At 45.2% G+C, this 24770-nt stretch overlaps 1 protein-coding gene across 1 annotated transcript; it reads left to right on the top strand.

The window, feature by feature from the left end:
• The first annotated feature begins 65 nt into the window (after positions 1-65).
• On the top strand, positions 66-24112 carry DRC9 (dynein regulatory complex subunit 9). The gene is made up of 9 exons (XM_075266682.1): positions 66-192; positions 916-1163; positions 1276-1404; positions 2746-2827; positions 3738-3899; positions 18661-18735; positions 20389-20520; positions 22351-22452; positions 23847-24112. Exons 1-9 carry the CDS (start codon positions 76-78, stop codon positions 23973-23975), a joined length of 1176 nt encoding a protein of 391 aa, XP_075122783.1. The 5' UTR covers positions 66-75; the 3' UTR covers positions 23976-24112.
• Positions 24113-24770: the final 658 nt, after the last annotated feature.

Below are 24770 nucleotides of genomic sequence, written 5' to 3'. Positions count from 1 at the left end.
ATGTTGAAGTTACGTCTGTTGTCTTTCGATACAGGACCTATAAATATAGAGAAACAATTCAGAGACACCTAAAAGATGGAATCATTACCAGTCATGGAGGTTCTAAGGGTGTGTACAGTTCTGGAGGACAGCTTGGATCAACTTTCTGTCCTAGGTTATATCATGCCGGTCTCCTATCAAGGGCGAAATAATGTGAGTAGGACCTAGAAACTGAAGGAAAGCATGTATGTATAGTAATATAGCTATTACAATGCAGCAACATGTCCTTGAAATGCATGTATTTGCTGTAGGTATTTTTTTTCTACAAGTAACATTAGGTTACAAGTTGTATACACCATTTATTAGGGAACAGCGTTACTTCCAACTTCTCATCATTTTATTACAACAGCTTCCCTGCTCCCCCAGCTCTCATATTCAAGCAATGTGCTCCTAGTAGGGCAGCATGGACAGATTCACTTAATTTATTTTTTTAGCATGTTTATATAGTGCTAACGCATTCTGCAGAACTTTACAGACAATGTCGTCACTCACAATCTACGTCCTATTAGTATGTCTTTAGAGTGTGGGACAATAAACTCTAGAACTTGTTTCTGCTAAATAAATTAATAAGGTATATCACAAAAATTAGAGAACCAGTGTTCACACTAGACGTACAACGTGTTTGTGTATGTCAGATGTATTTAAAACATCATTGTCATCTACAGTGATTGTATATTACCAGGGGTGAACCAAGCCTGACTGCTGCCTGAGGTGAGCTATTGAAAGCCACTAACAACCCCACACCCCTAGATAATCAATAAAAAGGAACTGGAATAAACCTTTACATTTAGGTCATAAAAGGGGGGAAAGTCCTGAAATAGTTTGTATGTCATCCCCTCACCCACACTTTTTCACTAGGAAATATTTTTTTCTTAGATTATCGGAAGTGAAATTAGTAAAATCTTGAAGGATCAGAGACAAATGGAAGGAAACTTTGAAGAGCTGATTGCAGCTCGTGCAGACATCCAGTTAACAAGTTCTCCTCCACTAAGCAAGTTGCAGGATCTGAAAGAACAAGTGCAAGAAGCAAGTGAAAATCTGAAAATGAGCAATGTGCAGTTCACAAAGGCTGCGAGACAAAACCCTTTAACATCTGACAACCTGAAGAAAGTCCAGGCAGACCGGTACAGACCAGATTCATGTCACGTCACATGTGTTAATATTAGTCTTTACTCCTTTAGTATTAATACTTGTGAAGTTATGTAGATGTTTTGTGCCATGACCTTCTTTTTATAGGCAATTTGCAGCAGACATCATGGTAGATTTGTTAATGGAGTTGGAAACGACTGGATCATTTCAGAGCATCCAGCATTCTGTGGCAAGTGAGAAGGAGAAGAAAGCAAACCTGTACAATACAATAACAAGGTGATATATTTTGTGGTGGGACAATAACACATTGAATAGGTACGGCATATGGGTACACAGAGTGGGCAGTGAGGAAGGGAATAATGCTGAGCAGCTGTGGCAGTGGGGATCTGAATGGAATATACACAGACTAGCCTCTGCCTGCGACTTCGTCTGCGGGTTGTTGGCGTCGATGACCCGCCCCTATTCAGCAGATTGCTGCTGTCGATGGTTTGCCTGCTCCAGCATTTTGGCAGCTCTCAAGCTGTCCTGCTGCTGAACTTGTTCCTCATACCATGCTGGTGATTGTTCCGGCATCTCAGCAGCTCGCTGGGACGCCATATAATAAGCGTGTTGTTGGTGTTGATGATCCGCCTGCTCCGGCGTGTCAACAGCTGTGAAGCTGGCCTGCCACTGAACTTGTTCCTCGCGCTGTGCCCATGATTGTTCCGGCATCTCAGCAGCTCACTGGGAAGCCATCTAATGAGCGTGTTGTTGGGCTGATGATCCGCATAATGAGCGTGTTGTTGGCGCTGATGATCTGCATGCTCTAGCGTTTCGGCAGCTCTCAAGCTGGCCTGCCGCTGAACTTTTTTTCTTGCAATATGCCTGTGATTGTTCCAGCATCTCAGCACCTCGCTGGAACATCATATAATGAGTGTGTTGTTAGTGTTGATGATCCACCTGCTCCGGCGTTTTGGCACCTGTCTAACTGGCCTGCTGCTGAACTCGTTCCTCGCGTTGTGCCCGTGATTGTTCCGGCATATCAGCGGCTTGTTGGGATGCCATATAATGAGTATGTTGTTGGAGTCGATGATTCCCCTCAGCTGCGCTTGAGGAGAACTCTGTGACCTGGCTCCTTCATAACGGTCGTTGTTTGCGACAAATCTGATTTTCTTTTTCCAGGCATGTTTAAAATTGGCAAACTGCCATTTGGCTTAAAGGTATGCCCATGTCCTTTTGTGAGCACTGGAGCAGATCAGATAATATGCAAAGGTGTCTACACACTGTGGGTTAGCGTGTATTTACACAGAGTGATAACAGCCCTTGCTGAGATAAGGCTGCTGCTAAGAGCTGTGTAATATAGTATGTGAACTTAAATTCATAACAGTCATGAAGCCATGTCATTTACTGGAATTAAAAGTAGCCTATATTTTAATCGAGGTTACAATCTATCTATGTGCCAAATTTCATTCAAATCCCTTCAGCTGTTTTTGCGTGATTGAGGAACAAACATCCAAACACACAAACTTTCACATTTATAATATTGATAGGATAGGATAACATTATGCCATTGACTCATGGATTCCAAACTCCCAATCTTACTATGTCAACATGTATACCATTACCATTATTCTACAGAGAGCAAGAAGGGAGAAAGAAGATCAAATTGCTGCAGAAGCAGATACATGATATTAAACAAGAAAAGAAAGCGGAGTTGCAGGTAATAAAGAATTTTTAAAGATGAGACTTTTTTTTTTTAAACCACATAATCAAAAAAAAAAAAAAAGTATGCATGCCATGGAAAAGGAAATCAATTTACATTAGGTTAAGTTTACCACACAAATGTATGGTCATTTTTTTCCCTAGGGTAGAAAAGTATAGCAAACTATACTTCTCTGTATTGAAAAAAATGCAAACAAAAAAACAAACACTTTTTTATCATTAAAATGTTGATCCTTTCTATGGCATCCATTTTGTAGTGTTATGTGTACTGTATTTAAGTTTTAGTTGTATTGTTGTTTAGGTGGATTAAAGGTAAACTGTCTCATGAAAAATGCAGGGCAATGTGTAAGCAGCATGTTCTAGAGCAGGAGGAGCTGAGCAGATTGAAGTGTAGGTTTGTGGGAAAAGATTCAGTATAACTTGTTATTTTCTGTACTAAGTAGTCAATGAGGCGGTTCTATCTGCACACAGAGATAGTTGTCTGTCACTCACTAATAAGACCCCCCTCCTCAACTTCTCAGCATAGAAAGTGAGCAGACAATTCATTGGATAAATGACAATTTATATTAAATCTTTTCCCACAAAATGTATATCTGAATCTGCTTAGCTTCTGTATGCTGCCTATAGATTGAGCAAGGAATGCAGAGGTATTAATTGCTGTCAGGCCCTGGTCCCCAAAGGTTGCTCTGCCACATAATATATACCATTATTCCAAAGGGCCTATTACAGATTTTGTACTGGGGCCCAGGAGATTGAAGTTGTACTTCTGTTATATACAGCATTTTTCATGTGACAGGTTCCAATGAAGTTGTCTGTAAGTGATTGTAAGACCCGAGCACACATAGGAGAACCAAAGGCCTAAACACCACCTGCATTTTATACATCTCCTTTTTCTTTTGTATTCTCAGAGCCGCACTGAACTGATTGCACATCTAAAGGATCAACTGCAGGAAATGAAAGCTAAGACCAGCATGGAAGGCAAATATGTCAAGAAAGACACTGAACTTCAAGTGTCCCAGACACAGAAAAAGTGCAGCATAGCAGAGTCTGACCTGCAGATGGATCTCCAGGTGTGCATTAGAGAAAAAAGCTTGATGAAGTACATATCAAGTAACCAAAGTTATATTAACCCCTTAACAGATTAGAACATCTCCTGCTCGGGCTTTAGTCATGAACAGGAGCTGTGACTTTGGTCTTGTTTTGAAGCCAAGCAAGAATATTGTCTTAAAGGCTGAGGCTACACGGTGACTTTGGCAGCAACTCCCATCACGTAAGGACCACTGGGTTTTTACTCTTTCACACATATTAGTGAATAGAGTTGCATTGGTACCCTGACTTCTAGCCACAAAAGATTGAACATTGCTGTTCCCCCCCTTTGCCTGTGTGTGTGTATATATATATATATATATACATACACACACACAGACTGAACACTATCTGGCTCTAGACCAGGGATAGGGAACGTACGGCTCTCCAGCTGTTGCAAAACTACAACTTCCATCATGCACACTTGCTCTGCTGTTCTTGGAACTCCCATGGAAGTGAATGGAGCATGATGGGAGTTGTAGTTCCACAGCAGCTGGAGAGCCAAAGGTTCCCTACCCCTGCTCTAGACTGTTCATTCTCATCTTTTAAACCAGTTAAAAGAGTGGAAATCTCTCAGCTACTTTCTTCTTCTTACCCTATGACCCGCAGTAGTGAACCTCTCCCTTCACACCTGCTGTCACGACTTACTTTACTAAAATATTTAAAGGGATTCTGCCATTAAAAATCTTTTTTCTGTGGCTAACACGTCGGAATAGCCTTTAGAAAGGCTATTCGTCTCTTACCTTTAGATGGGATCTCCGCCGCGCCGTTCCTTAGTAAGGGTGCATGCACACTGAGTAACGCCGGGCGTGTATGAGAGCCGTACACGCCGGCATTACAGCAGACTGCCGAACACTTCCCATTCACTTCAATGGGAGCGCTCGTAACAGCGGCGTTTACGAGCGCTCCCATTGAAGTGAATGGGAAGTGTTCGGCAGCCCTGCTGTAATGCCGGCGTGTACGGCTCTCATACACGCCCGGCGTTACGTAGTGTGCATGCACCCTAATACTGGTTTTTACCAATATGTAAATTAGTTCTCTGGCAGCGATGGGGGCGGGCCCCAGCGCTGAAAATGCGATGATGGCGTCCCCACCGCTGCCCGAGAACAGGATCATGCGCCGCCTCTATCTTCTGCTGGACCCTCCCCTTCTTTCTTCGTTGGCTTCACCTCTGTCGGCTCTGACACTAGTAGAGCCGACTGCGCATGCGTGGCCATAGTTCCGAGGCCGCAATTGCACGCATGCGCAGTCGGCTCTACTAGTGTCTCAGTGGCAGAGCCAACTGCGCAGGCGTCAGAAGAAAGACGAAGAAAGAAGGGGAGGATCCAGCAGAAGATAGAGGCGGCGCAGGATCCTGTTCTTGGGCAGCGGTGGGGACGCCCTCATCGCATTTTCAGCGCTGGGGCTCACTCCCATCACTGCCAGAGAACTAATTTACATACCGGTAAAAACCGGTATTACTAAGGAACGGCACGGCGGAGATCCCATCTAAAGGTAAGAGATGAATAGCCTTTCTAAAGGCTATTCCGACGTGTTAGCCACAGAAAAAAGATTTTTAATGGTAGAATCCCTTTAACCTCTCTCCCCTTTCTGGAATCTTTCCCTCCTCTTTCAAACATTCTGTCATAACCCCGCTAGGGTTGGGGGGATATCGTCACTCCATAGGGAGAGAACCACTATTTAGGTGTGTGGAGTCTTATTAAGCCATGAGCGCTCCACTGTGCAAAGGAACATGGGAAGAATATGCAAATCTGACTTCCATGATGTACAGTTAGGGCCAGAAATATTTGGACAGTGACACAATTTTCGCGAGTTGGGCTCTGCATGCCACCACATTGGTTTTGAAATGAAACCTCTACAACAGAATTCAAGTGCAGATTGTAACGTTTAATTTGAAGGGTTGAACAAAAATATCTGATAGAAAATGTAGGAATTGTACACATTTCTTTACAAACACTCCACATTTTAGGAGCTCAAAAGTAATTGGACAAATATACATAACCCAAACAAAATATATTTTTTTTCAATGTTTTGTTGCGAATCCTTTGGAGGCAATCACTGCCTTAAGCCTGGAACCCATGGACATCACCAAACGCTGGGTTTCCTCCTTCTTAATGCTTTGCCAGGCCTTTACAGCCGCAGCCTTCAGGTCTTGCTTGTTTGTGGGTCTTTCCGCCTTAAGTCTGGATTTGAGCAAGTGAAATGCATGCTCAATTGGGTTAAGATCTGGTGATTGACTTGGCCATTGCAGAATGTTCCACTTTTTTGCACTCATGAACTCCTGGGTAGCTTTGGCTGTATGCTTGGGGTCATTGTCCATCTGTACTATGAAGCGCCGTCCGATCAACTTGGCAGCATTTGGCTGAATGTGGGCTGAAAGTATATACCGGTACACTTCAGAATTCATCCGGCTACTCTTGTCTGCTGTTATGTCATCAATAAACACAAGTGACCCAGTGCCATTGAAAGCCATGCATGCCCATGCCATCACGTTGCCTCCACCATGTTTTACAGAGGATGTGGTGTGCCTTGGATCATGTGCCGTTCCCTTTCTTCTCCAAACTTTTTTCTTCCCATCATTCTGGTACAAGTTGATCTTTGTCTCATCTGTCCATAGAATACTTTTCCAGAACTGAGCTGGCTTCTTGAGGTGTTTTTCAGCAAATTTAACTCTGGCCTGTCTATTTTTGGAATTGATGAATGGTTTGCATCTAGATGTGAACCCTTTGTATTTACTTTCATGGAGTCTTCTCTTTACTGTTGACTTAGAGACAGATACACCTACTTCACTGAGAGTGTTCTGGACTTCAGTTGATGTTGTGAACGGGTTCTTCTTGACCAAAGAAAGTATGCGGCGATCATCCACCACTGTTGTCATCCGTGGACGCCCAGGCCTTTTTGAGTTCCCAAGCTCACCAGTCAATTCCTTTTTTCTTAGAATGTACCCGACTGTTGATTTTGCTACTCCAAGCATGTCTGCTATCTCTCTGATGGATTTTTTTCTTTTTTTTCAGCCTCAGGATGTTCTGCTTCACCTCAATTGAGAGTTCCTTTGAGCGCATGTTGTCTGGTCACAGCAACAGCTTCCAAATGCAAAACCACACACCTGGAATCAACCCCAGACCTTTTAACTACTTCATTGATTACAGGTTTACGAGGGAGACGCCTTCAGAGTTAATTGCAGCCCTTAGAGTCCATTGCCCAATTACTTTTGGTCCCTTGAAAAAGAGGAGGCTATGCATTACAGAGCTATAATTCCTAAACCCTTTCTCCGATTTGGATGTGGAAACTCTCATATTGCAGCTGGGAGTGTGCACTTTCAGCCCATATTATATATATAATTGTATTTCTGAACATGTTTTAGTAAACAGCTAAAATAACAAAACTTGTGTCACTGTCCAAATATTTCTGGCCCTAACTGTAATTAGGAAGCCAGTGCCTCAGTCATGCACACCAATAGAGGGCTCTCACTGAGAATGTGCAAGTCTATCTTCCATGATGTAATTAGGAAGACAGAGTCTCAGGCAAGCAAACCAATAGAGGGCGCTCCCTTTAACATCACGCCGACCTTCTCAGAGGCCTTTGTTTGCATAATTACATCATGGAAGTCAGATTTGCATATTCTTCCCATGTTCCTTTGCACAGTGGAGCTCTCATGGCTTAATAAGACTCCACACACCTAAGTAGTGGTTCTCTCCCTTTGGAGTAACGATATCCCCCCAACCCTGTCTAAGCCTCTCACCTCTGCCAGGTCAGTCCTCTCTGTGCCAAGCTGATGAGATGCATCACATCGAAACAGCTGTCCTTGGCTGAAATCTGGTCTCTCAGCCTCTCACTTAAACCAAATCAATTCTCTCTAGGCTGCGCTGATGAAGTCCAAAGAGACAGAAACTGTGCCGTCCGTAGCTGAGAAATTGATTTGGTTATAACCCCGCATCATGCAGTGAAGACTTCTGGGAAGTCGGGCATGTTGTTCAGGGTGCTTGCTATAGAGGGCAGCATAACAGAGGCACTGTCTCCCTATTTACATCTTTTGCAAAAAAAAAGCGCCAAAAAACAAGACGCGTTTTTCGCCTCCCATTAACTTCTATTGCTTTCCTCAGGCGGAATCTGCCTGAAGAAAGGTCATGTCGCTTTTTTTTCTGCTAGCAGTAAAAAACTGCTATCGGGGGCGTGGCTTGGACATGCACGCGAGCGGCAGCTTACCTTGAGAGCTCCGCTCTGTTATCCGACTCCTGGGCTGTTTTCAGCGGCTCCATGGGTAGATCCCGGGCACAACGTACCAGGGGGGAGCCCTCTGCCCCTCCTCCGTCAGCTGGCAAGATCCCGACCTTCTTCACCCCACGGCCGGGGCATCGGGAGCCCGAGAAGGACGCGGCCTACTTCCCACCGCCGGCGCCATCTTCCCTCACTGCACGTGGTCGCCTGAGAGAGCAGTCTGGTTCGCTCTGCTCCTCCATGCCGGACCTCCGCTGCCGAGACTCGACCGCTCCGGGACCCTCCACGCTGCCTGTGGACAGGCCTCAGGTACTTGCTGCCGGCTCTCCTGCCCTGGAACCGGTCCCTGCTCTCACCAGATCCCCTGCCTCCATCCATCATACTGTGTTGCAGGGAGAAGCGGCAACAGCGGCGCCGCTGCTCTCCAGGGCTGCATCGCCTCCATTTGACCCCAGGTCTACCCCTAGGGCTTTGCAGGCATCCCCTCCTCACCCCAACCAACCCAGATGGCCCCAGGGATCCCTGGAGGGTGTAACTGAATGGGGTGCTAGGCCATTGCCTGCCCGTCACTTGTCCTCAACTGCTGGCCAGGACTTGATTCCCCCTACCCCGGGGTCTGACTTTACACCGGACGGTGACTTGGCTCCCCCAACTACCTGTGTGCGGGCCCCCGATCCTGGGTCCCCTGTCATGACCCTCCGTGCGGAGGCGCCTGCATTTGTGTCTCACCTTCCTCCACCTGAGGAGGCTGCTCTCACCCTGCAGAAGTTTCCAGAACTGCAGGCCTTACTAGCCCTAAGTAGGAAGGATATGGACAGTCTTGCATCTGATCTGAAACGCGCCTGGCGACAGGACTTACGTGTGGTCCAAGCGGACATTTCTGATTTACAACAGCGGGTGCAGGTCCTTGAGGGGTCTCAGACGACTGCTTCCTCCACTCTCAGTTCCATCCAGCAGCAAGTAGCCGTTCATTCCGCACAAATTTGCACCCTGGTCTCCCACATGGACGATATTGAAAACCGCAACCGCCGCAATAATATCCGTATACGGGGCCTCCCGGAATCGGTTCAGACCGCAGATTTGGTCCCGGTCTTGTCTGGCATCTTTAACTCGCTGCTGGGACGCCCGCCTGATTCCCACATTGAGATGGACCGTGCTCATCGGGCCCTTTGACCCCGCAGTGACGACCCCAGTAAGCCGAGAGATGTTATTTGTCGGATCCATTTTTATGCAGTCAAGGAGGCTATCATGCACAAGATTAGAAAGGTTGGCGAGGTGGACTTTGAGGGCTCCTCTCTGTCGATTTACCCGGACCTTTCCAGATACACTCTCCGGCAGTGAGCGGCTCTGAAGCCTCTCCTCTCCCTTCTCCGGGAACGCAGGATTCCTTATCGTTGGGGCTTCCCATTCTCCCTACAAGTTCGCCGAGGTGACCGACTGCGATCTCTTGCTCATCCGGATGATCTTCCGACCTTCCTCCGTTCCTTGGGTCTACCGCCTTTACAGCTTCCTGAGTGGTCCTCCCTGCTGGCAGATCCTAACCAATCTGGCCCTTTCCGTCTGCAATGGGATGCTGCGGATGATCCCGGTGTCTCCGGTTCGCTGCGCTCTCAGAGGCCGCAATGCCAACGTAGACCCCCGACTGCTCGGGGCTCCCAGGATTGACTTGTCCTACTGCACTTTGGCTGTTTGTGACCGGACCTTGTGAGTTTGTTCCGTGCCCTGTTTTTTCTTCTCATGACTTTCTCTTTAAGTTTGCCTTTTACATTGTTGCCCATGATTCTAGATTGTTTGCACTTGTTATCTAGCTACTGCTTTGATCTCTCCCCTCATATGTATGTCCAGATGCCCGTGTGTCGGAGTTGGAGTAGCCTCGTGTTCTGTTTTGTCCCTCTCATTTTCCGTCTGATTCACAGTCAGTGTTCTGTGCCCTACCGCGTGGATTGCCTTCTTCGCCCCCACATAGCTGCGTCCCTGCAGTGCGGGGTCATCCGGAGACTAGTGCTCCTGTTCTTTAGCCTACCCTTGAGGGTACCTTGTCGTCCCTCTTTTTCTGTTCATATTTGGTATTCTGTTTGTTAGTCCCAGTTTTCCTTTATCCTTGTGCTTCTTGGTCCCTTTCTTGTGCATTGTTACTTGTGCTTTAGCTCTTTAGTTTTTGTGTCTTTGTTGTATAGTGTAGTTTCTCTGTCCTCCCCTTTGTTCTTCCCTTTTGTGTCTTCTCTGTCCCCCCCTCCCTCTTAATGTCAGAGATATCAGTCTCCTCCTTCAATGTTAAGGGGCTCAATGTCCCTGAAAAGCGTTCGCAGGTCCTGTATGATGCCCATAAGCGTAAGGTACACATTCTTTGTCTACAAGAAACTCACTTCTTAGCTGCCAGCACACCTGCGATTAAGAACAGGTACTATCCTCAGTGGTTTCATAGTAGCAGCGCGGCGGGTAAGGTTAAGGGTGTGGCCATCTTTTTTCATAAAAATCTTCCTGTGAAAGTCCTAGATTCCTTAGTAGATGGGGATGCGAGGTACTTGTTCATAATCTGTGAGATATTGGGTGTTGTTTATACTATTGCTAATGTTTATGCTCCTAATGTAAACCAGGTTCCTTTTCTGCTCTCTACCCTGTCTGTACTCCAGTCCTTTGCTAAAGGTCACCTGATTGTATGTGGTGATTTCAATCTCCCGCTTAATCCTCTACTTGATACTTCCACGGGTAGGTCCCAGATCTCCTATGGTGCCTTAAATAAAGTCAGGAAGGCGCTTAACGCCTCACTGCTTTGTGATGTTTGGCGGATCCTCCACCTGACCGACAGAGATTATTCCTTTTTCTCCCACCCCCGTGGCTCCTATAGTAGGATTGACTACATTTTCTTCTCTCATAACCTTCTCCCCTCCGTTTCAGCAGCCTCAATTGTAGTGGCCTTCCTCTCTGACCATTCCCCGGTCTCTTGTGCTTTTTGCTCGCCTGTTGCCAGCACGCGGTCTAACACTTGGAGATTGAATGAATCGCTTCTTCTTGATCCTCAATGCTTGGCAGAACTGAAACTTTCTACCTCGCACTTTCTTCAGGATCACTCTTGTGACACCTCCACTCCACCGATACAGTGGGAGGCCCTTAAGTGTGTCCTCCGCGGAGTGCTGATGAAACACGGTGCTCGTCTGAAGAGGGAAGCGGGTCGGAAACTTCGTTCCCTCCTGAGTGATCTGGCGACCTTGGAAGCTCAGCATAAGCGTACACTCCAGCAGGCGACCTTGGCGTCTCTGACTGCCACTCGTCAGGAGATTAGGTCCCTTCTTGAGAGGAAACATCAGCGGCTTTGCCTATTGGGTCAGCGCTCGTTCTATGAGTGGGGTAACAAGGCGGGCCGCCTGCTGGCACGGGCGGTGCGAGAGCGCCATACAGCCCAACATGTCATGGCCCTCAAAGCGCCCTCTGGATCGATCACTCACTCCATGTCTGTGATTGCCTCAACCTTTCAGGACTATTACAGTTCCCTCTACCATTTACCCCCGCCGGGACAGGTCCACCCGGCTCCTGCCGCAGGAACCTCCCTTCTGCACTATATCGCCAAAACTGCTCTTCCATCTCTGCGTCCGGAGGACGTGGCTATGCTTGAGGCTCCCTTCTCTGAGACTGAACTGGAACTGGGCATCGCCTCCCTTCCAGGGGGCAAGAGCCCGGGCCCTGATGGCTATACGGCGCGATTTTTTAAGGTGCTTAAGGCTGAACTGGCGCAGCCGCTTTTGCGTGCGTTTAACTCTCCCACTTCCGGGACCCCCTTCCCCCCTGCCTTTCTTCAGGCTCATATTACGGTTATACCCAAAGAGGGGAGGGACCCTCTGCTTTGTGCTAACTACAGACCAATCTCGCTCCTGAATACGGATGCTAAGCTGTATGCCAAGTTAATTGTCATTCGTCTGGGCCCTTTCATGGGAGAACTTGTACATCCTGACCAAGTGGGGTTTATCCCTTGTAGGGAGGCCCGGGATAACACACTGAGAGCCTTCTCTGCGATCCATCATGCACAGCGTTCGCGAACTCCCATGATGCTGCTATCTCTTGACGCGGAGAAGGCTTTTGATAGGGTGGATTGGAGGTTCCTAGAGGCCACCTTGGCTCAGATAGGTCTTGGACCCGCCATGATTATGCGTATTCAGGCTCTCTACAGCTCTCCTATGGCTCGGGTCCGGGTCAATGGCTCGCTCTCCTCCCCCTTCACTATTTATAATGGTACTAGGAAGGGTTGCCCGCTTTCCCCCCTCTTATATGCGCTAGTGATGGAACACTTTTTAATCGCTATTAGGAATAACCCTGATATCCGAGGCCTGCAGATTCGCAATCGTCATCTAAAGGTGTCTGCTTTTGCGGATGACGTTCTCCTGTTTGTCACTAGCCCGCTTACTTCGCTTCCCTCTATCCTTAAAGAGATTAGTGCTTATAGCTTCTTTAGCAATTATAAGATTAACCTGTCGAAGAGCACAGCCCTAGATGTTTCACTGCTGCCATCGGCCCTTGGTTCCTTGCGCTCTTCCTTTCCATTTTCATGGTCCCCTAGATCTATTAAGTACCTGGGAGTGCAACTACCCCGTGACTTGGGTGACGCATATACTCTGAATTTCCTTCCAATACTGCGTACCTTGCGGTCTGATCTTGAGCGATGGGACACTAGGGGCCTTTCGTGGCTGGGACGCATCAATTTATTGAAGATGAATGTTCTTCCTAGGTTGTTATATGTCTTCCAAACTGTTCCAGTGATCCTGCCCACATATTTTTCTCGGTGGTTAACAAAGCCTTTAATAAATTCATCTGGGCCTCGAAACCCCCTCGTGTTGCCCGTAACACGTTGATACGTTCCAAAAGGAGAGGAGGCCTGGCAGCCCCGGATTGCGCCAAATATTATTTGGCGGCGGTCGCTACACGCATCCTTGATTGGCACCACTCATCTCAGACTAAGCTCTGGGTTTCTCTGGAAGACTCGTTGAGCCCCATCCCCCTTACTGCACTCCCCTGGCTCCATGAGAAATACTGGTCCGACGATAAACGGTATCCGCTTCCCTACGTGGCGCGCCAGACCATGGGAGTGTGTCGTAGATATAGTGCTATGCGCCTGCTCTTCGCAAATGATGGCCCCATGACCCCCGTTTCGGGTAATCCGGACTTCCCTGCAGCCCTGGGCTCTCCCTTTCTGTCTTACCGTGTGGGCTCTCCCACCCTCCGCTTTAAGCAGGTCACTTCGTCTTCCTCGCTTCTCTCTCGCTCTGAGATTCTGACCCAAGCCTCATGCTCGGATACACCACCCTTTTCTTGGCAATACTCCCAGCTCTCCCATTTTTACTCCTCTTCGCAGTCCTCCCGAGACCCTCATAGGCCTCTGTCACCGTTTGAACGTCTCTGTATCTCCCCCTCCCCTTCACACTGTCTCCCTTCTCTATGGTCTTTTGTTGGTTGGGGCTGAGGATTCGCCTCCGTCATTTATTAACGGGTAGGAGAGGGAATTGGGGGTCTCGTTCCCCCCAGGTATGTGGTCATCGGCCTTTCGTGCGTGTCATACTTTCTCCATATCATGTAGGGCGCAGGAGACCAACTTTAAGATACTTTCCAGATGGTATAGGGTTCCGGCTCTCCTACATGATATTTATCCCTCCACCTCTGATAGATGCTGGAGATGTCTCTCCGACCGCGGCACGATGGCCCACATTTGGTGGGGATGTCCTCTCCTTCGTCCCTTTTGGACTGGGTCAGACAGGTTATTCGGCAGGTGACGGGGATTGATCTGGAAGATGACCCGGCCCCGCTGCTTCTTTCACTATTCTCCCGGATGTTCCGTAAATCCACCCGTAGACTTCTTGGATTTTTATTGGTGGCAGCTCGCTCTGTCATTCCCAGGCTATGGAAGTCCACGACCCCTCCCTCGCTCATTTGTTGGCTGAATGAGGTTCTTGCCTTGCGAACTATGGAAACCCTGGTGGCTGAGCTCCGACAGGATGATACCAAGCATCAACAAACCTGGCTCCTTTGGAACCATTTTTATTATTCTGCCGACTTCCGTTCCCTCTTTCCTTCTGTGTCCCCTGTGTAATGTCCCCCTGTGTGGTTTGTTTGTTAAATTTTTCCTTATTGCCTCTGCCCATTGTTACTCATATGTTCTAAGGTTCTTACATATGGTTTGTTTCTCAGCTCTGCTGCGCCAGAGCGTTTATCTGTTTTGTGCCCATCTCCCTCCCCTCCCCCTTCCCTCCACCCTCTCCATCCCCTTCTTTTCCCCCCAAATTTTGCCATTATTTGATACTTCTGTACATCATCTCCTCCCCCCCCCCCCTTCAAACCCCCCCTTTTTTCTTCCCCTCTCCGGTTTTGTGTAAAAAAAAATTTTTTGGAAAAACTTTCAATAAAACTTCTAATGTTGAAAAAACTGCTATCAGAAAATCGAGCACTAGCAGTTCACATAGGGCTCCATTGTATGGAGGTGAATTTTGAGGCGAAATCCGCTGTCAGAATCCACTTCATTGGCCCCGTGTGAACTAGCGCTTAGACCACACTTTAAGTGTGTCATTTGCAGTCTCTGTCTCTTCCGCTTACTGTTGGGGTTCCTTAGTCCTAGGCCCCCTGCTTTTCTCTCTCTACACAGCCCCCATTAGACAAGCCATCACCAGATTTGGCTTCTGGTACCATCTTTATGCTGATAACATCCAACTATATAATGGATTCCATGAGATCACCGCTGCACTAATCCAGAACACCAGTGACTGTTTCTCTGCGCTTCGCTTTCGCTTTATCTGAAACTGAACATCTCAAAGGCTGAACTACTGCTGTTTCCACCATCTAATAGATCTATCCCTGATATATCCATTGCAGTCTCCGGCCTTACTATAATTCCTAGGCAGCATGCCCACTGCCTTAGGGTTATGTTTGACTCAGACCTTTCTTTCACCTCCCATATCCAGTTACTTGCACTCTCATGTCACCTCCACCTCAAAAACATCTCCAGAATCTGTCCTTTCCTTACCACAGATATATGATAAGACCTTTAATGTCGCTCTGATTCACTCTCGCCTTGACTATTGTAACTCTCTTCTAATCAGTCTTCCCCTTCCTAAACTCTCCCCTCTACAATCTATTCTGAATAAACAAAAAAACTGCATATCATACTGTGTGTAACAACATAATCAAAAACTAAGAAAACTTACAAAAATTATTATAAAACTACCAAATTTTATTAATATCACAAATAAAATAAAAATAATAACACAAATAACATAACAAAATATACATATAGTGGGGGAGATACAATAGTTCAGATGCCAAAGCATACCTGACCCCAGATAAATATGGACACAATACTGATGGGGTGGTAACAATGATGTTAATACATAGAATACACTGTGAGACAGAGTCATACCAAAGATATATCAGTATATAAGAATGCAAGTATATAATCATGGAAGGATGTGTCCACAATAATGCTGTTGAAGAGCAGACCAATTTTTTCTCCTCAGACGGTATGGTGCATTACTGAAGGGGGTACTTACTTATGCTATTAGAACTTCATATATACTGATATATCTTTGGTATGACTGTGTCTCACAGTGTATTCTATGTATTAACATCATTGTTACCACCCTATCAGTATTGTGTCCATATTTATCTGGGGTCAGATATTCTTTGGTATCTGAACTATTGTATCTCCCCCACTATATGTATATTTTCTTATGTTATTTGTGTTATTATTTTTTATTTTATTTGTGATATTAATAAAATTTGGTAGTTTTATAATAATTTTTGTGTCTAAGTTTTCTTAGTGTTTAATCTATTCTGAATGCAGCGGCCAGGCTCATCTATCAGTCTAGACGCTACAGCGATGCCTCTGGTCTGTGCCAGTCGCTACATTGGCTGCCTATTCATTATAGAATAAAATATAAACTATTCATCCTCATCCACAAAGCTCTCCATAATGCCGCACCTCCCTCATCTCTATCGTCCAACCCGTACTCTCCGTTCACTCAATGACCTAAGACTAACATCTTCTATTATCAGAACCTCCCACTCCATTATACAAGACTTCTCCCAAGTTGCACCACTTCTCTGGAATGCTCTATCCTGGACTATCAAATTAACTCCCAATTTCCACAGCTTGAAGTGCAAACTAAAGACGCATCTTTGCAGACAGGCCTATCACAATTCCTGATGTAAAGCCTTCTGCAGTTAGAATCCCTAAAACTAACTGTCCTCTGTTCACTCTCCCACATTACCCCACAGGATATGATGTTGTATTGGACTGTAACTTTATATAGCCAGGTACCATCTGCACATTAAAGGACACTGGCTAGTGATGATACAATTTTTTTTCTTTTTTTGTGCAATGAAAATAACCTCTATCACAAAAATGTCTGGATCACTGTATAAGCAACACTACCTCCTATGCCGCCCCTCATAGATTGTAAGCTCTTGCAAGCAGGGCCCTCAGTCCCATTATGTGAATTGACATCACTCTGTAATGTATCCTTTTGTCTGTACTTTAACCCAACAATTTGTAAAGTGCTGCGAAATATGTATTATTATCATATATTATCTGAGCCCACTGTCTCACAGCTCTCCACGGGACCACTGTTGCATATTGAAACTAGAATTACAGAATCAGACATTACTCCCATGGTGAGGCAGTGACTCACAGCAACATAGATAGCAGTGGTTGTGTGGGACCAGGTCCTCAGACAGTGTTCATTCTGTTCAATTTGTGAAATAAAGAAGACATATACAGGGCTGCCATCAGGAATTTTGGGGCCCCATACAGCCTAAGTGTCTGCCCCCCCCCCCCTGCCATTTTTGCTTTGCGCGCCGCTGGAAATTTAGCCCCACCCACTGTTATGTTGACTCCGCCCACTCATTAATTTTCCATTTGCCCGCACACTGTATAATCCTCCTACAGTCACCCGTAAATTATATGTCCCCCTCCGTCTCTCCCCTAGCTTCATATACACCCTTCATCTGCCCCCAGATTCATGTCCCCTCCATCTCTACCCCCAGATTCATGTCCCCACATTTCTGCCCACAGATTCATGTTCCCCCATCTCCATACCTCCCAACTTTTGAAGAACTAAAAGAGGGACAAAATGTGTGGCACGCTTTGCGCGCCGCAGCAAATTTAGCCCCGCCCACTTTTGTGTTGACTCCGCCCACTTGTTAATTTTTCATGTGCCCGCACACAGTATAATCCTCCTACAGTCACCCGTAAATTATATGTCCCCCCTCTATCTCTCCCCCAGTTTCATATACACCCTTCATCTGCCCCCAGTTTCATGTCCCCCTTCCATCTCTGCCCCTAGATTCATGTCCCCACATCTCTGCCCCGTTTCATGTCCCCTCCATCTCTGCCCCCAGATTCATGTCCCCCCAGATTCATGTCCCCCCAGATTCATGTCCCCCCTTCATCTCTGTCCCCAGATTCATGTCCCCCATCTCTGCCCCCAGATTCATGTCCCTCCATCTCTGCCCCCACAGTGTCATGCAGTCCCCTCCTTCATCTGCCCCAGTGTCATTCCGTCCTCTCTTTCATCTGCCCCCAGATTCATGTCCCCACAGTGTCATGCCGTCCCCTCCTTCATCTGCCCCAGTGTCATTCCGTCCTCTCTTTCATCTTCCCCCAGATTCATGTCCCCACAGTGTCATGCCGTCCCCTCCTTCATCTGCTCCAGTGTCATTCCGTCCTCTCTTTCATCTGCCCCCAGATTCACGTTCCACCTCCACATTAAACTTACCTTCTCCTCCGCTCCCTCGCCGCTCTCTGCGCGTCTCTCTCGCTGACACATGCGGCTGAAGGAAGGAGCTGACACAGGTCAGCTCCACGCTTCGCCGCTGGGTGTCTCTCTCGCTGACACATATGCGGCCGAAGCGACGAGCTGACCTGTGTCAGCTCCTCGCTTCGCCGCTGCCGCCTCTCTCGCTGACATGTATGCGGCTGAAGCGAGGAGCTGACCTGTGTCAGCTCCTCACTTCGCCGCTGCCGGCTCTCTCGCTGACACATATGCGGCTGAGCCGGGTTCCGGCTCAGCCGCATATGTGTCACCGAGAGAGGCGGCAGCGGCGAAGTGAGGAGCTGACACAGGTCAGCTCCTCGCTTCAGCCGCATATGTGTCAGCAAGACAGGCGGCAGCAGCGAAGCGAGGAGCTGACCTGTGTCAACTCCTCGCTTCAGCCGTGTATGTGCTCAACTCAGATCTGTGTCCTCTGGACGCAGATCTGAGTTGAAACAGGACATACAATGACTGCTGCCGGCGCCAGGGGGCCCGGGCCCCCCCATTTTAAAATTTGGCCGGGCCCCTGACGCCAGTAGCAGTAGTACTGGCCTATCGGCGGCCCTGGACATATATATTCAGTATTTCATGGACATGTGTGAAACTAGTCTAAAGAGGACTTCAGAGCTTTTCACTTTTAGAAGTTCCCAAAGTTAGGCTCAGTATAAGATGATAACCTATCTTCTATGCTTACATCCTACATCTAACCTCTTCCCATCTTTTTATCTTCCGTTTACAGAAAATTAAAGAAAAGATGGATGAGGAGATAAGAGTCCATGTTGAGATTGAAAATTTCCTAAGACAGCATCAGCAGGTGAAAATTCAGTATATTAGTTCCCTTCTTTGGAGCATACTAGCATTCTTTTTTGTCTCTTATGGTTGGGGCGCTTTATAAAAGGTCATTGCTTAGTTACCGTATATACTTGAGTATAAGCCTACCGGATTATAAGCCAAGGCCCCACAAAAAACTGGCAAAAATTATTGACTGGGGGGGGGGGGGAGGTCCTTTAATGCTACAGTGCTAGAGAAGGGGGAATGTCCTATATCATTACTGTAGCACTAAAGGACTGCCCCTTCATTTAATTTATGCATGTCCTTGCAGGTCTCTATGCTCCTGACTCGAGTATAAGCCGAGGGGGGGCTTTTTCAGCATAAACACTGTGCTGAAAAAGTCGGCTTATACTTGAGAATATACGGTAAATGGTTTAGTTTATTCGTCCCGGTAAACAATTAATGCAGCACTCACAGCATCCATAGGAATTCAGATGGTGGCAGTTACATAATGAAATCATGTGACTGATATCATTTTACAAAGGGGGTTGAATAAGTTATCTACCTGAATATGAAAGCAAAATTGAGATAATTTAACTTACTTTTCAATGTAATTCCCATTAATTTTAACTCACTTATTTCACTTCGCCTCCTGTGATTGGATGCCCTCAGAATAGGAAACTTCTTACTGCTGCAGGAACCCACTTACCGTTTCTGATGACATCATCATCAGGAAATCGTTACCCACACAGTAATTTCTTCAGGTCTGGACTGTAGGGTGGGATAGTTAAGCACTATGAAGCCACATTAGCTAATAGCAGCTTGTGATTTGTGAGACTTTTGAGCTGCCACATTGTTATGAAGCATCAACGCTCCTGCTGACAACTTTCCACGGTGTTTCTCTTTGGTTGCCTTACATAATACCTTCATTTTTGAAGCATATGTGTCTCCAGTAATTGTTTTCTAGTGTGGCATGAATTCTAGTGGGCCTCTGTATCATTCCCCCCCCCCCAAAAAAAAAAATTAAAAAAAATTGTTACCATGACTGTTGAGCCTGTGTGCTTCCATTGCACATAGTTGTGAAGTGAAAGGAATATAATACATGGTTTTTGAAAGTTTAAATCAAATAAAGAGCTGAAAAGTGTGAAGTTCAAAAGTCTTCAGCCCCCCCTATAGCAATACTTTGTAGAGCCACCTTTTGCTGCAATTACAGCTGCAAGTTTTTTGAGATCTGACTCTTACCACTTTTGCGCATCTAGAGACAGTTTAGGTGGACAACGCTGTCTTGGTAGGTTTTCAGCTGTAGAATACTTTTCCATTTTTGGATGATGGATTAAACAGTGCTCCTTGGGATATGTTCATATAACGTAACCGTGCTTTAAACTTCTCCACAGCTTTATTTCCGTGGTTGTAAGGTGACAAAATATGAAAAAGCTCAAGGGGTATGAATACTTTTACAAGCCACTATACACTGTTGTATCTGAGCTAAAAGGTGTATGTGCCAGTATTTGGTCAGGCGCCCACTGATAAAATATGATGATCCTATAGATAGGAACATAAGGAATATAATAAGTCTATGGGTAACTTTACAGTATTTGTATATTCATTAGACTAGATAGACCTTTACTGTGACCTAGCCATAAACATGGTAAGAACATAGGTTAACATGGTGACTTCTCTTGTTGATAATAAACAGGAATTAGAAGAGAAGTTGGAGTACTGGATGGAGAAGTATGACAAAGACACAGAAGAGAAGCAGGCTGAGCTGAACGCTCTGAAGACTTCTAGAACAAATGACCTTGCATTGCTCAATGATCTAGCTAAGCAAGTAAGGATGCAATTTATAAGTCCTCCACATGATGAGAGATACTTTCACTAATGACTTTCTGTAGTTTTCTAAAATAGGAATAATAAAATACCTGTAAACTACTTAAAGCCAGGGTCGGGAACCTATGTCTTGCGAGCCAGATGTGGCTCTTTTGATGGCTGCATCTGGCTCGCACGCCACGGGCCCCACAAACACTATGATACCCAGGAGCTTAATACTGTGTACAAGGGCCACTATGGGGCATAATAGTGCATGCAGGAATGCAGGGGGGTGGTATTATGTCTCTCACGGAATTACATTTTAAAATATGTGTCATTCATGGCTCTTTCAGCCAAAAAGGTTCCCGACTCCTGACCAAAAAGGGTTGACCCACTATTAAGAAGATCCCTGTCCATGGAAAATAGTCTGAGTGTGTGGTCTTATTTCCTGGACTGAACGCCATATGCATAGGAGTCACTGCATTATAGCCAGTTACAATGCAGTGAGCTCCAGAACAGCCCTATCAGTACAGTAATAAACGGACATAATGCTATCAGTGCATTACTGTAGAGATCTGGACATTTAGGAGCTCAGTGCATCATAAGTAACTATGGCACAGTCACTCCTATGCACACAGCCAAGTTCAGTCAGGGAAATACAGGACCATTTTCCACAGACAGGACTCAATCATGTGCAAGGGCCCTTAAACTTCTCTGTTAGGCTCTGCTCACATCTGCAGTGGGCAGTTTCTTTCAAAAATCACAGACTACAAACTTCTGCCAGCAGGACTTTTCCGTCTGGCTCTATATGAAACATTATAATGGGTTCCATTGAGTCTCTGTTACAGTTATAACGGATCTGTTCCTGACATTTATTTCTTTTTCTATTCCTAATAAAACAGAAAAACTGAAATGATGTGATCAGAGCCTTCTGACTTAGTAACATGGCAGTGTTTTGCATCAGTATTTGCAAGTCAAAACCAGGAGTAAAGACTATATAGTGATGAGGTGCATTGGAAAGATTTGCACCTGTTCAGCATTTTCCACCAGCTTCTGTTTTTGGTTTACGATCAGTGATGAGGGAATAAGGCCTTAGCCAGGCCTGTTAGTCTTGTCATAGCACCCAATGTTCTTCTTCGCATGCCTTCTTAGAACAGTCATAGTAGTTCTACAGCTTAGTACTTGGTAGTGTACATGAGGTCTTTATTTCTGAGCTGTTGTTCAACATCAAGGTTGACCTTAAAAGGGACCTTTCACCATCTGGGACACATGCAGTTTAATACACCACTAGAAAGCTGACTGTGCTGAATACCAGTGTGCATTGAAAAAGCACCTCAAATGAGAATCTCGGAGCCCAGGGGAAGTTTCCTTCTATTACTGAGCATCATCGCTAAACATACCTATCCTGCATTGAGTTTCTCCCCCTAGGCAGTGGTAGGATCAATTGACATTGCCCAGGAGACCTAGCCGAATGCAGGACACACATCCCTGGGGCTCTGAAATATAAGAAAGGTATCATTTTAATTCTGCTAACAGCATCTTCAGCACTATGGGAGCAGTTTAAAGTAACTGGGGGGCAGTCATAGACTCCACATCACACATCATCTAATGAAAGCGCAATTTCATAGAGTTTGTCATTAGAATATATGTGTGTTACTTCCATATGCTCTACCATTTGTACTCTGCAGGTTATACCGAATCCAAAACCACAGACATTTCATAGAAATGATGATAAACTGTAAATGCTGCTGCTCCTCCTAGTTATATGTATTTGTTTAGTTTTAGTTTGTTATAGATTTGTATGTATTCGGACTTCGCTTTTGTAGTATGGATTTTTTTTTCTTTTCTTTAGTATGAAGAGTATGAGACTGTGATTACTGAAGATCGCTTAGAGAAAGAGCAATCCCAGAAAAAGAAGAAACAAGAAAAGATGGAACTGACAAGTGCAATTAAGGTAAACTATACAGAGTACTCTATAAAGTCAGCCATACACATTGGATTTTGTATAGACATCCTATTAATATTTGGATTGTTCGTACAAACAATCTCACCATCAACAACTCAACTGGCCGATCCTGAATTCATCTTACCTTGCATCTTGAGAACTAAGGTAGTACAGAATGGGCCTGTTGTAATGTACAGTTGCCTTGCAGAAGCTCTGTATGCAGCACTTGGCTTAGCAGTTGGATAGCATGTACTGTTTGTCTTTGGGAAGATCAATAGTTGTGTGGGTAGCATAGAGGGTTTGAAAGAAAAATGCATGATTTTTTTTTCTCTCTCTCTTCCGGCACCCAATATATTGTTTTGTCTTCAGAATTTTTACAGCTGATCATTAACCATTTCAGCCAATGAAAATCTACTGTGCATGGCCAGGTTAAGATTGGGGGACAAAGGCTGTAATCGCAGTGGATTAGACACCATGAACTCTTTAGTGCCTCACAATATTAGAATAAAACAATCCTGAGATCACAATGGCAATACAGCAATATATGCCTTTGGTCTATAACTTCATGAACTGATAGGTGAAGTACATGCACTTTGAGGTAAATATTTCAGGGTCGAAGGCTCAGTCAAGGGGCAGTGTAAAAACAGCACTTGTGGATAAAACCCCACATTGCAGAAAAAATGATGCAGTGGGGGGAGGGAACCCAACGTTTTCTAGCACCAGCTAATACTAGGTTCACAGTAGCACTTGGGACTCCATCTTTCAGGTCCACTTTTTAAACAGATCAGGTTTCCATCCGAAAACAGAAACCCTAACACCATAGACCAGGGGTCAGCAACCTTCAGCACTCCAACTGCTCAAACTACAACTCCCAACATGCTCCATTCACTTCCATGGGAGTTCCAAGAACAGCAGAGCAAGTATGCATGCTGGGAGTTGTAGTTTTACAGCAGCTGGAGTGCTGAAGGTTGCCTACCCCTGTTATAGACTATAGAATTGTTGGTGGAGAGAAAAGTCCTGCCTTTTCACGCCTATTTTAAGCAGAATGGTGGACAGTCTCGCACTGCACTTTAACGCTAGTGTGAACCTGCACCATGGAATTAATGGTGCTATATAAATAAATAATACTACTAACCTAGCAGATGTTGATTAATCTATGTTTAAAAAAAATAAAATGCAGTGTGTTCATTTTAGCTGCAGAATTGCAAGGTTTCCCTATATATTCAATATAGAAAAAATAAACACTGTGGGGGAAAACTACCACATTTGTTTTGCAGCTTTCCTAACAGAGGGACATCGCATGAGTAAGGGAATAAAAAACCCGCTCCAGCAATTTTAATAAATATGGGCAATACAACTAACTACTAAGACAAGCTAATATTTTTCACAATTGTCTTTTTCAGATCCAAGCCTGGTGGAGAGGCACAATGGTGAGGAAAAACCTGGGACCTTATGCCAAATCGAAAAGCAAGAAAGGGAAAGACACTGGCAAAAAGGGTAAAACAAAAAAAGGAGGTAAAAAGAAGAAATGACAGTCAGTCATTCACAAGACATGGGGGACATCTAATGTATTTACTTTAATGCTGTAGTAGAATGCAAAATATTGCTGAAATTCAAAACTAAAATTGTACAAGTGCAAGTCTGGTTCTCCTGCGCATCTTTTATAGTATTAATGGAATACGAGAGTCTGTTATACTACATTAAAGTTCTTAACACACTATGGGCTTATCTGGCCATATCAACCAATGAGAGTGCAGTAGTCCTTTTTATACAGCAGTGTAACAGATAAAAATTGTACTGTGAATGGTTGCTGTGGAAATAAGTTCATTAAGCTATCAGTTTTGATCAAGACTAAACATGTGCACAATACATCATGTACTGTGGTTACCCAAGACATACTTACATAAAAGACATTCTTATGTCCAGCAGAAATACAGCATTGTGATAAAACAAATATAGCACACTTTTTTTTCATATATATTTGGTACATTTTATTCAGTTTACCACATGTATCACACATTATCCTATATAGAACAGACAACTGAAGAGAAACTACAAGATGTACAGACACAAATATATACTTTTAAACAATATTAAAATATGGAATGTATTTACAAAAATTAACAAGTGTGAAACCTTGTGAAGTGTTTGAAGTTTGAATTCCCCATACTACCTTGTCCATCTGTACATTTTATATACCACGATGTGATACAAAGGTCAGCTGAAAGTCTGTGGGTCATATATATTCTTAATAAGTTCTGCATCTGCAAAAGATCTGTCTCTACATAACTACCATTTACTACACAGAGTAACCGTCACTTGTCAGT

The sequence above is a fragment of the Leptodactylus fuscus genome, chromosome 3, assembly GCF_031893055.1.
Source record: "Leptodactylus fuscus isolate aLepFus1 chromosome 3, aLepFus1.hap2, whole genome shotgun sequence".
In the NCBI taxonomy this organism is placed as follows: Eukaryota; Metazoa; Chordata; class Amphibia; order Anura; family Leptodactylidae; genus Leptodactylus; species Leptodactylus fuscus.
This window is presented reverse-complemented; position numbering and strand designations above follow the sequence as displayed.

Coding starts and splice junctions, on each gene's coding strand:
- DRC9 (XM_075266682.1), top strand. CDS start 76: ATGGAATCATTACCAGTCATGGAGGTTCTAAGGGTGTGTACAGTTCTG. Junction 193..915: donor CCTATCAAGGGCGAAATAAT/GTGAGTAGGACC, acceptor TTTTTTTCTTAG/ATTATCGGAAGTGAAATTAG. Junction 1,405..2,745: donor CTGTACAATACAATAACAAG/GTGATATATTTT, acceptor ATTATTCTACAG/AGAGCAAGAAGGGAGAAAGA.